We start from the raw sequence: 12,298 nt of genomic DNA on the forward strand, positions 1-12,298 counted from the left end.
CTTTGTGTCTGGATGAAAGCCAGACTGTCTGCTTAATCCAGGATCATATTAGCCAATCACTTCCTTTTTACCCAGTAGTTGCTAGTAACGTGCTCTAACAGGAATGAGGTCTGTAATATTCTGGGAGAAGTATTATCTTGTTTCTTCATGGCACAGCTTCATGAAAAATTGCCACTTTTCAGAATACAGTTGAGGGAGGGAGGAACAGGGGATTTATTTGCAATAAGAATATGAAGAGAAGAAAAGGCTAAACCTCCCCCCCCGCCCCCCCCCCCACACATACCTGTTATTATAATCCCCATCCTGGATTTCTCTCATAGTTGCAGATGTTTTTTTCTTCATTTCTTTTAGGAAAGTCTGTTATATTTTGCCTAATATTTTGGCCTAGTTCTTTCTACCTTCATGAGCAGTAGCATTAAGATTCCTGCCCACCCTTGAGAGGTAGGAGCAGACAGCAAAACCGGATTTCCAGGGCCAAGTACATTCATGCTTTGTCTGGATGTTAACCATTAAAAAAATATCCTGAATCTTCTTGGGGGGGGGGGGGAACCAGGCAAAAAGTCTGTTTATCCCCCCAAAAAACTCTTCTGGTAAATGGGGAGAGCTGATAAGTAGGGATTCTATAGCAGTAACCCAGATCCGGGGCATGCACAAAACCCATTGCTGGAAGAGACTCTCAAGATCAATTTACACTCCTTGTTTGGGGGAAAAAGGGAGGCGGCTAATCCGAAAAGACAGCCTGAAATTAGTCAGAAGGGCTGCTCATCCTACCTCCCACATACTGAAAAGCCTATTACAGAGAAAGTGTTTCCTGGAAGAGAAGTGCAAGATAATTTCACAGGAAGATCATCAACTTGCTTTGAACCGGAAGCTCTGCTTTTGATCCTTGCCAGGAGAATACCTTGGAATCCCAAGGTTTTCTGCACAGCATAAAGGAGCAACTTCAGAGCAGTGTATTCAGATCCTCCTCCCCCACCCCCCGCCAGCGTGTCTATTGAAAAGTCTGGGAATAAGATCAGATTTTGTTTCTCCCGTTGTCTTTTCTCTCCCCGTCCCCTCTACCCCACCCCAGGCCCTGCCTTCTGGAAGAAACAAACACCGAAGTCTTCCTGGAATATTGCGATAACTTTGCGGACCTTTTTCAGCCCTGCAAGCAATTTGGTGGTAAGGCAATAGCGATGTTCTTTTCATGTTATTTCTCTGGCTGGATATGCATTGTTGCCAGATGAGTGTCAGATGTCAGATTTATTGATGTTGTCGAAGTCTGCTTTTGTGTACTGAGCGCAAAATTAAAACGGCAATGTAATTTAGCTGGAAGGATACTTGAGCATGGACAGTGAGTAGTGCCTTTCACGGACACAAACTTTTAAAGCAACTAAACACAAACAGTTGGCAATGTTAATAGGCATATATTTCTATAGACAAATGGGGGGGGGGGGAATAAATGTTTTCCTAGTTCAGATTTAGAGTATTTATTTTCTTGGCTCTGCACATCCTCAATTGTCTGCAACATCATTTACAAGAGATTTCCCTGGGATTCCCTCTTGTTTATTTTAATGCAGAATTCCATCCCAAGTTAAGGAGATGATATTATGAAGATCTTATGTACTGAAGAAGCTTTTCAAAGCAATCTACAAAGGGAAGGGATTTATTCAAGTACATATATGTATGAAGAATGAATGAAAGTATGAAAAACCAAGGAAGAATGCAATAGTTAATCAGCCAATATTTTTATGAAACAAGTTTTAGTACAGTTGGTGATAGCTTTTGTCTATGCCATTTGTATAAAAGAAAGCTGGTGATAAATTTAAAAAAATCTCAAACTGGAGGGAAAAGAGTAGGTTTTATGTTGCAATTCTTAGGTATAACTATATCATAAAAGTTCAATGAAATGTACTTGACAGTTTGAGAGAAGTTACACTTGGTAGAAATTACAGTATTTTAGTTGTTAACGAGTGTAAGGAAAAGGGAAGAGAGGATGTCTATACTGAAAGATGGGTACTGATTTATCAGGCACATATTAAGAAGGTGGTCTTGACTTATAAAACTCAAAGAAGCTTAGGTTTCTGTGAAGTCACTTCTCCCATTTTGCACCTGTCTGGTTGATATGATTGGCAGAAGAAGCTCTGTTGCTTCTGATGGTCAGAGGCCTGTTCTTTTAGCATGCAAGAGAAGATCTATTGCTCTTAGCTACAGAAGACCCCACTCCCTTGGAAGCTGGGTTTGCCCTTCTTAGTATTTGGAGTCCTATACAGGTATACCTCTTTGCCAAGCTTAGAATTGTTAGATCATTTTATTACTTACTATTATAATTGCTATTCATGTTAATTTTAATCTATAATCCTAACTGTTTTTATATATTGCTTTTGTCTTAAATTGGGCTAGATGCCTTGAGTCCTTCAGACCCAGAAGAGAAAGTAATTAATAAATAAAAGTAAACATGTCTTGCCACAGCCAAAAGGTCACTATCTCATTTAATCCCCCATTGATTTTGAATCCCTTCAGATTAATAGCCTTGAATTTACTTATTAGAAATACAGAGTTGCTTTTCTTCCTAGCATCCTCCTCCTCTCATTATCTTCCTCATCCCTCCTGTTATTGTCTCTGGGAAGAATCAAAAGTCAGTTTGGCATTGTGGTGAAGGTCCAGAAACACTCTGAGAATACTCTGAGTACTAGTTACACTTTAGGCATAAAAGCCAGCTAGGTGACTTTGGGCTAGTCCTTCTCTCTTTATCACCTGACAGGATTGTTGTGGTCAAAATAGGAGGGTGGAGTACTATGTATGTTCCCCACCTTGAGTTATTTATAAAAAATGATAAAGGCAAGATAAAAACAAACAAATGTTGTAAATAACTAGAAGAAATAAAAATAGGAGATCTTGTGGGTGTGCCTAGGGAAGAAAAAAGCTGATGAAAGTATGTAAATCATGTCATTTGCATAATGATATCATACTCATATATGGATGTCTATTAAGTTACTCCTAAATTTTAACATGTATGTCTTATGAAAGTTGCTTTTGCAAACAACCTTGAACATAGCATGCAATAAATATCCCTTGGGTAACAAATTTCCTTTATTTGATTTTTAAAAAAGGATTTCCTTTGGTTCAAAGAGTTATTCTCAGTAATTTATTTTTTTTAAAGGAAGGGCTAAGAAATGCTCTTTGAAGCTCTAAAGATGTCACACACATGGGCAACATGAGCTATGCAATTTCCTGTGACATTTCTGCACAAAATAGAAAGTATATAGAATTATAATATGATCCATTCAAATCTAAAGCTAATTCCCACTCTTGGTTTTCTCTACCTCATTCTAGAGTTTGATTTAAAACTGCCAGCAGAGCTTTCTTTTATAATTGTCTATGGTATCCTGTCAAAATCTCTCTAAGTATCAACATCTGCACGCAATTTTCCTAACTTCTTTAGAAAGATCATATTTATTTAAAACTTTATCTCTCTAAAGAAATGAAACACTTGCACAAATACTGCTTTCCAGAATTCAAATATTTGTCCTGCGTGAAATAAAAACTCCCTAAAGAATGCTGCCGTTTTTAAAGTCAGTCTAATATTTAACTGGCATTAATGCAGAATGCATTACTAGCCAACTCACATTTTAAATCAAAGACTGTTTTCTCATTGTTTTATTTTCTGCAGACTAATTCCTACTGGAAAATGTAGTGGTAAGTTATCTGTGTGATTGGGTCACCACTGATAAGCCTTATTGTTTCACAAAATAAAGATTGTTTCATATTACTAATTAGTTACTTTTTCATGTGCCATTATACATTATCCTGTGTCATGATACGGTGCTCAACTATGGTACTCAACTATGGTACTCAACTATGGAGACACTGAGTATCGTAGAAATTTATATGAACTATAGTTTTTGGTTTAATGATAGACCTACCAATATAAAATATACCATTGACGTAGATATGGATATAGCTATTGATATAGATATAATATAGATATAGAAAGCCCTAATGATAGACCGTTGTCCTGAGAGATTCTGTCATATGGATATATTATTACTTGTCGTATTTGACTGAGACAGTCCTGGTTAAAATGGAAACAAGCTTCAGGTTTAGGTTCTTCCTCAATGAGCTCAATCGGAACAGTTTGTTTTTAAAATTCTGAATCTGTATGATTCTCTCAAAGAGATCAACCAGATCTCTTTACTTGAAAGTCAGTAATACCACTGAATTGAAGCAGAGGTGATATTCATCAGGTTCTGACCAGTTCTGGAGAACCGGTAGCAGAAATTTTGAGTAGTTCAAAGAACTTGCAAATACCACCTCTGACTGGAGATTTTACAGTATCCTTCCCCTGCCATGCTCACCAAGCCATGCCCACAGAACTGGTAGTAAAATTTTTTGAATCCCACCATTGAATTGAAGGATACTTTTTTTAAATAGACATGACTGGTGGTGTGTGAAGTGAATTCTTGATAACTTGTGCTTCTGTGGTCCTGCCTTCCTATACATAGGTTTGGGGTATAGTGAGTTAAGTATATCTAGTTCAATTTTAACTCTTTTTGGTTGCCAGCAATTTTCTAACATTTTATGCAAGAGTTTTTCCATTCTTACGCTGGAGATGAAAATTAAAGCCTAAGTCTTCTGCAGGCAAGGCATTCAGTTCTGCCATTGAACTTCCATTGAGTTCATTAGACATTTTGCTTGCATGTGGACAAGATATATACATCAGGGCATGAGCAAAAGTTTCACACACAAACACACATAAATTGTGTTTAAATGCTAGTCAGAGATTGTGTCAAATGCACATGGGAATAGTGGGGAACAATCCCAATTTATATTCCAAGTTTGCATTCAGTTTGGTTATATATATATATGGTCTTATCTCTTGTGACTAATGAACACAAGTGTATTAAAAGACAGGGGACTTTTGCTAAACCACAGAAACGTTTTTTCTAATAATAAAAGATTACCACTAAAGTTATGACATCTTTTCTTCTTTGACAGCTATCTTTAAAAATCTTTCATTTAAATTGTATTCTTAATAACTTCAGACTTTTATCTCTTTTCGGTTTTTCATTCCATCCTTCCTGTTGTTCCACAGCCACAAAAGTGACTCATTCAAAGTGACAGCCCAGGAAATTGAACAGAAAAGCATAAGGCTTTTGAAGCTCAAAATCAACCTAGGAACTTTTCTTTGTTTCTGTTTTTTATTCTATCCATTAGGAACATGCATAATTAAAATAACTAAAGATGTACTTAGTCAAACAAATAAACAAAAATATTTTAAGGATCTGGGCAAAGCTAAAGAAAAGATTGTTACAGGTTTGAGAAAGCTAAATAACAAAGGAGTATTTATGGCTAAGATAGACTGTTTCATGCATTCCTAACAGTTGAATGTATCTGTAAATGTATCTATTAATCACTCATCTATTTCACATTTTGGGGGGTTTCAACCCAGACTGCAATAAGAAGATTGTTCATACCTCGTGCATTTGAAAGGAGTTGGGTGAAAAGTGTTGCCTTGATTTTTCCAAATGCCTACAACCAAATACACATATATGTAGTCCTTGATTTACAACCGCAATTGAACCTAACATTTCTGTTGCTAAGTGAGAGTTGTTAAGTGAATTTTGCCCCATTATATGACCTTTCTTGCCATAGTTGTTAAGTGAATCACTATAGTTTGTGACATGGTTGTTAAGTGAATCTGGCTTTCCCGTTGACTTTGCTTGTCAGGTCACAAAAGGTGATCATATGACCCTGGTACAAAGCAATTGTCATAAATATGAGTCAGTTGGCAAGCATCTGAATTTTGATCATGTGACTATGGGGATGCTGCAACAATTATAAGAGTGAACAATGGTCATAAGTCACTTTTTGAATGCTATTGTAACTTTGAATGGTCACTAAGTGAGCTGTTACAAGTCAAGGACTACCTGTATCAACTCCTTCAGAATTTAAGATACCTTCCAAAAGACTGATGTAAAGGGGAGCCAGGCATGTATAATCTGATAAGCCAGAACTATATTAACATTTGGGTGGTCTATCTATCTGTGTTTTCAGTTTTTTAAAAATGGCAAACTTGTGTTGCTTTATCTGAATAGCTTCAGTGTGGCTCTCTGTTGTGTAATTCAAGTTAAGACAGCATTGATCCCTAGCAATTTTATTTTCTAAAAAGAACATGGATACAAATATGCTGAAATTCTACCATAAAGGACATGGAAGATCGCTGCACAAATGCAGAAGGTGTTCAGGATTAAGGTCTAAAACTGTGGCCCGCTTATTAAATATTTCTAAAGACAGCAAGCATGTGGATAATTATTTTCCCAATTTGTTTTTAAATTGGATCAAGACATACAGTTCAGAATATAGTTTTACTTGGTATTCTTTATCTTGATTCTTTCCTTTGAAAATATAAGCAGGAAGAGATCATCTGAAATTGGTGACGGTTTGTAAAAGCAAAGAACCAAAAAGCTACTTTGGGTACAGCTTGGTTTTGATGTGAGCAAAGTCATGTTCCTAAATCTCCCACCTCTCAATGCATTTTTCCCACTCCTTATTTTATACCAAGTCTTTATGCTGAAACTGGGTGGGTTGTGAATTGCATTAATCATCTGTGAATAAGATTTCTGATCTAAAACAGCCAACAACTGTCTGTGGAGATTTTCAGTCATCCAGATCATGGTTGTCTAAGGGGGGCAGGAAAGGATATTATTTCTCATATTCTTTCTGGGTTTTGAAAGATTATAATATCTGCAGAGCACATTAACCTTAATTTAGTTGGAGATCTGAATGCACAAGTCCTGTGTGTTTTCCCTTTGTCAGTTTTTCAGCATTACCAGGTTGTATAGTTCATGTGAAGACAGAAAACTAATAGAGGAAAACTGGCTTCTGTTTTTCTTTTTATCAAGCACAAATTTGAAAAAAACATGTTTTAAAATTACTCAGTGAAGGAGTGTTAGCCCAAGTTTAATTTTTAACAATGGGTTACATAAAATGAAGAAGAAGGGAACCACAAAGTATAATTAATCTTTGGAAGTTTCAGTCCCTGCTTCTGCATCTCTCAGATGGTGCAATATATAGATCAAGTATCTGAGATTGGGAAACAAATGAAAGATTTAAAACAAAACATAGGTACTCTGTACACTGAAACAGGAAATTATAAATATAATTTTCAGGAATTTCCATCCTTCCCCCAAAAAAAAAGAAAAAAATCCTTTTGCTCCATTTCCCATAATAAGATTGCATTTAAAACGTTTGATTTATTACTCACCTTTTACATGAAGAGTGATTTTTTTAACTTTACTTAAGAAAGAAGCTTTACATGAAACCTAGTTTCAGGTTGAACCTACTACCGCATTAATATTGCATAAGCACTTCACATTATTTGCTGCTTACTAATGTCATATCATTATATACTACTGGCTTCGACAAGACAGGCTGATGTTGATCTCTACAATCCTTCTTTCCTAATCCTGAATCTCCCAAGGAATTTCTTGCAATACAGATTGAAGCTCTGATTTAATATCAAACTATTGAATAATAAGATATAACATTAATAATTGGCTTGAACTATTTCCAAATTAAGTGCTTAGGAATATTTGTTAGAGAACATTTTTTGTGGAAATTTGCCCTGACTCACTTAAATCCACATAACAGGTTTCTCTGAAATGGGAAAGGATTTTACATTACACTAGTTCAATCTGGCTTGTGTGGTCTAGATATTTAATATTCAATATTAATTTTGTGACTAGATTAGATTTTCAGGAACCAATGAGCAGATTTAAGATAATAAAACTTTTGAAGAAAAAAGAAAAAAATAGCAATATTTTCATAAAAATCAATATTATAATTTCACTGGGGGCAATTCTGCCATTGATGGTAATTTACTTTCTCTTCTGGAGCTGTGCCCCTGTGTTCTCAATGACATGGAACAGATTTTGAAGGCATACTTTCAAGAAGAAAGGAGGAAAAAATGTACCTTTTCATGTAATTTCACTTCTAGGCTTTGTTAAAAACAATTTCATCTATATGTTAACAGGCTACAGATTTGTAGATAGTACATTTCAAAAAATCTTTCAAAATCTCCATGTTCTGCCATCAAACAATGCAGTGTTTTGCAAATTATGGAGAAAATCCATTCAACATGATAATTTGGTCAAAGCTGGGCAAAATTAAGTGTTATTGAACATATAAAGTTGCATTTAGTGAGATGGGTGGTTATATAAATGTGATTAATAAATGTATAATATGTGTTACGGGTAATACATAATTGAACATAATAACATACTAGTATTAAAGTTCCAAAGAGATAAAAATCTTAGTATGCTTCTAGCAAATTTGCAAAAATATCCAATTAAAAAAGAGATACTCTCAATCTTAATCTAATAACCAATATTATTGGATTCCTTGAAAAAAAAAAAGAAATGTTCTGTTTCGCTCCTTCCAAATTGAACTTAATTCTTTCTATTAGAAAATGTATTCATAGAGCATATCAGTATCTCAGAAATGTTTTATGTTGACTCTAAACTTTTTCATTATTAAAGAGATTGTTTTTTTTAAGCATATAGGAGACAGACAGTCTCTCCATTATTTAAGCATGATTATTTCTTGTCTCTTGAAGTATGACCAAGGTTACAGATAAAGGTTTCATGAAGACAAATAAAGCACTAGGAAACCTAGTTAAAGATAAGCATTTTTGTTTTGTCCTGTTGATGGGTGGGGGAAGAGAAAAGGAGCAGAGACTTGTCTTCACGTACTTTTGTGGAACAGATAGAATGTGGTTTCTGAAATACTAAAACCATGTGAAAGTATGTCAGATTCCTAGAAAAAACATATTTTAAGTCAGATACTTTCACAGACCTCTAAAGCAGGATCCCCAACCAGGGGTGGGATTCTACCAGTTCGGACTGGTTTGGGCAAACTGGATGTTAAAGTTACATCTGGTTTGCCGAACCGGTATTTGAACCGACCGGGTAGCCCTGCCCCACCTCTCCCAGGAGTTTACATGCTTACCATTTTTGATGGAGGTAAGCGCAGGGTCCACATGGAGTCTCTGGGAGGGGGAAAATGGGCCTTCTGGAAGTCCAGAAATGGACCTGTTTCCGGCTTCTGGTGAGCTTCTTGCTGCTGGTTGTCCTCTGCTTCCCTTTCCTTCCACCTTTTCTAGCGTCATGGATTTATCCAAAGAGCTATGTTTTATCAGAACATGTCCAAAATAGGGATCTTTTGTGCCTCAAGTTAGAATTCTGAATTTACTTGTTTGTTGATTCATTTGTTTGTCTATGGTATTCAATGGAGTCTTCTCCAACACCAAGTCTAAAAGTCTCAATATTTTTTCTGTTGTGCCTCTTCGAAGTTCTTCTTTCTTTTTGACAGAATCTCACATTGCCTGCACAATTCTGATCTTTGCAAGGATGGAGGCATCCATGATTTTTTCCCCCCCAAGCTTACTCTATGAAGTGCTCGTCTGGGCTATATTTCATAACTGCTGATTCATTTATACTTTTTAGTTGACCCTAAAAAGCAGAAGCTGTCCATTCTGTCTTCATTGCCAATTAAGATATATGGCCACCCATCTTAAGCACCTTTGTGGCTTACAATAAGCATAAAACTAATTAATAATCATAAAGACAATAATATGTCTGGTTGTTGAATCTGTTGTCATTAATTTGGTCTTTTTTATTTAATCTTACTTTTTCCTTAAATTGAGCTCCTTAATTGATATTAAATAAGTCCCCCTTTGTTTAAGAGAGATGTAAATGTATTAAACAATAGACTACGTTATACATTACTTTGGATGAAAGGCACTGCAGGAACTTAAAACAGAGGTACCATAGGTGAAATAGGAATTAGCAGTGGGGCGGGGAAATTTCATGCCAATGCTTTGCCAACTCCAGGATTAATAGAGAGCACCCAGAATGCATAATTCACCATGAATTGGCAACAATCAGGCCAAATATGAGAAAAAAATAGAGAAGCTGTTGCTAATTCAACCCATTTAATTTGTTAGGATTTACCTCATTTGATTAAACTTCAAAACACATTTCTGTAGACTCAGTATTATTCAGGATAACCAGGGGCAAGCTTTTCAACTTCCCTTCAGGAGGAACAATATTTTTGAGTTAAGCTCTACAACTCTTGTGCTCAGGCCTCTGCAGGCCTTTGTATCCAGATCCTTTTTTCTCTTTGCCTGATGGATGATGATGTGAATTGAACCATAACCCCTATAAGACCTTTTTTTTCCTGGCAGTAGAAGGAAGAATGTTTCAAAGCTCTCTTCTTCCTTGTCTTCTGTACTAATATTTATTTTCTTTTGCTTGTTTAGAAAAGATGAGCGGAAGGAGGATCAATATGTTTGTAACTGCCACCTTGTATCTTCTCTCCCAATTTGTCCTTTGCGATGGGACTGGAGCTTCTGAGCATGAGGAATATGCAGAGATTATTGGTAAGTGCTCTTTCATTCCCACAAAGCTACAGTACGGAGAAATAAAATGTCCCGGTTTAACAGGGCATCTTTAAGGCAATTCCTAATTGTGGTTTGCATTTTCAAAATGAATGGGTAATAATATTTTCAGCCCCGATTGAATTCCACTGGTTATCATTCATGAGCCTGGTCTGCCTTAATTTGCAATTAGTCTGCAATTTCATCCATTTATGTGTATAGTTTTGAATGTACTTTTCATAAAATACCCTTTTAGTGGCAAACCTAATTCCAAAGCATATTTTATCTAAAATAAAAGTGTAAATTAATTATGGCAATTTATTTGCAGTATGAAATTCAAAGATAATGTAAATACAGAAGAAATGTTTTAAAAAGGTAACGTTAAAAACAAAGGAGTTTCCATCTTTGGCATTAAAATATAATCTTGCTCACTATTACAATATTTGAAGTTACCCAGACAGTTCCTATTACTATCAAATTTTGTTTGAAAAAATAAAATAAAAGAAAGAACATTACATTAGGTATGAAAAGAAAATAGCTGTCATTTGTATATACCAGGGGCCCAGAGAGTATCTAAAAAGGTATTGTCCATTACTTTACTATTTATTATTTACAAAGCATATATGACAAAAGATAGAGGCCTACTACTCAATTGCTCTGACAATAAACTATATAAACCCCAAAACTTTGTATGGAATGCAAGCTTTAAAAAATTCCAAGGAATACACAGAACTCGATTGTAAGGAAGATCCTGATGTATTAATTATGTCCAATAACCTTCTCTTGAAAGACACATTTCCTGAAGGGAATGAGTCACAGCCATTGAAACTACCTCTTTCTTGTAAAAGGTAAAAGTCCATAACTTATTAGCATCACTGCTTGGATATTCAGCTTGTCTAGCAGGAAAAGCTTTTAGCAGGCGTGGGTGTTGGGTAGGTGGCAAGTTGTCAAATCAACCTTATGATGGGGACAAAAAAGAGACTCATTTTCTCTCAATGCGACAAGCTGTTTTGCCTTGATAATGCTCATCAACAAGAATAATTTGAATAGAGCCTTGTGATGAACTGTATAAATAGAATATAAATAGAATATATAGACACGAAGCATTTCACTTGGGAGACAACAGAACAATCAGCCACAGAAAGAGTATTGAATATTTTTCATGTCAAGTCAGCTTATTATAAATAGGTGATCATTTAGTTATGATTGTAGAATTAAAAGAGTTGTCATATTCTGCAAGGAAATTTGATTTGGGTGGGTGAAAAAAATGCACTTAGCAAAACTTACATGCACGAAGCTCATTTAGTAGGAGTAAGAAATAAGGGGACTCAGTTTGGTGTAGTGATGAAGGTAGTAGCCTAGAAACCAGGAGATTGTGAATTCTAGTCCTACCTTAGGTATAAAGCCAGCTGGGTGACCTTGGGCTATTCACTCCCTCTTAGCCCAACCCACAACCCAGGGTGGTTGTTGTTGGAGAAATAGGAGAAACAAGGAATAGTAGGTATGTTTGCCATTTTGAATTATTTGTAAACAAACAAACATTCTGTGAGTTTTAGTCTTCCTTTATGCCCAAAGCCAGCTAGGTGAGGTTGGATTGATCCCTACCTCTCAATCCAAGGAATAAAGCAACAACAAACTATTTTTAAAACAAGATGGCAACTATCCAGACTGATTTTAAGATATTTATATAATAGAACAATACAACTTTCAATGATAATAAATTCCTTTAATTCTTATTTCAGTACAAAATTATTGAACCTCTTATATGCAACATCATTTTTGAAATATATGCTTCTCCATATTTTATATATCTTTCTTTAAGTATTATTATATATTAATAACTAAGCCCAGTGTAAAATGGGATAAGTACAATGGGGA

The 12,298-nt window shown here is 35.6% G+C and overlaps 1 protein-coding gene across 7 annotated transcripts in view; it reads left to right on the plus strand.

The window, feature by feature from the left end:
* The first annotated feature begins 776 nt into the window (after positions 1-776).
* TFPI (tissue factor pathway inhibitor) overlaps positions 777-12,298 on the plus strand; it is a 43,759-nt gene continuing 32,237 nt past the window's right edge. For 2 of the 7 annotated variants that reach the window (XM_087949596.1, XM_087949601.1), the window contains exons 1-3: positions 777-951; positions 1,073-1,164; positions 10,304-10,423. In XM_087949596.1, coding sequence (XP_087805722.1) covers positions 10,309-10,423 — 115 coding nt within the window. In that variant the 5' untranslated portion in view covers positions 777-951; positions 1,073-1,164; positions 10,304-10,308. Of the gene's footprint in view, positions 952-1,030; positions 1,165-2,127; positions 2,256-10,303; positions 10,424-12,298 lie in introns of those variants that run through there. The other 5 variants (XM_087949600.1, XM_026668023.2, XM_087949599.1 and 2 more) reach the window with 3 other exon arrangements.

The sequence above is a fragment of the Notechis scutatus genome, chromosome 1 (genome assembly GCF_049901735.1).
Source record: "Notechis scutatus isolate UNSWTSFEM ecotype Mainland chromosome 1, rNotScu1.2, whole genome shotgun sequence".
Classification (NCBI taxonomy): Eukaryota; Metazoa; Chordata; class Lepidosauria; order Squamata; family Elapidae; genus Notechis; species Notechis scutatus.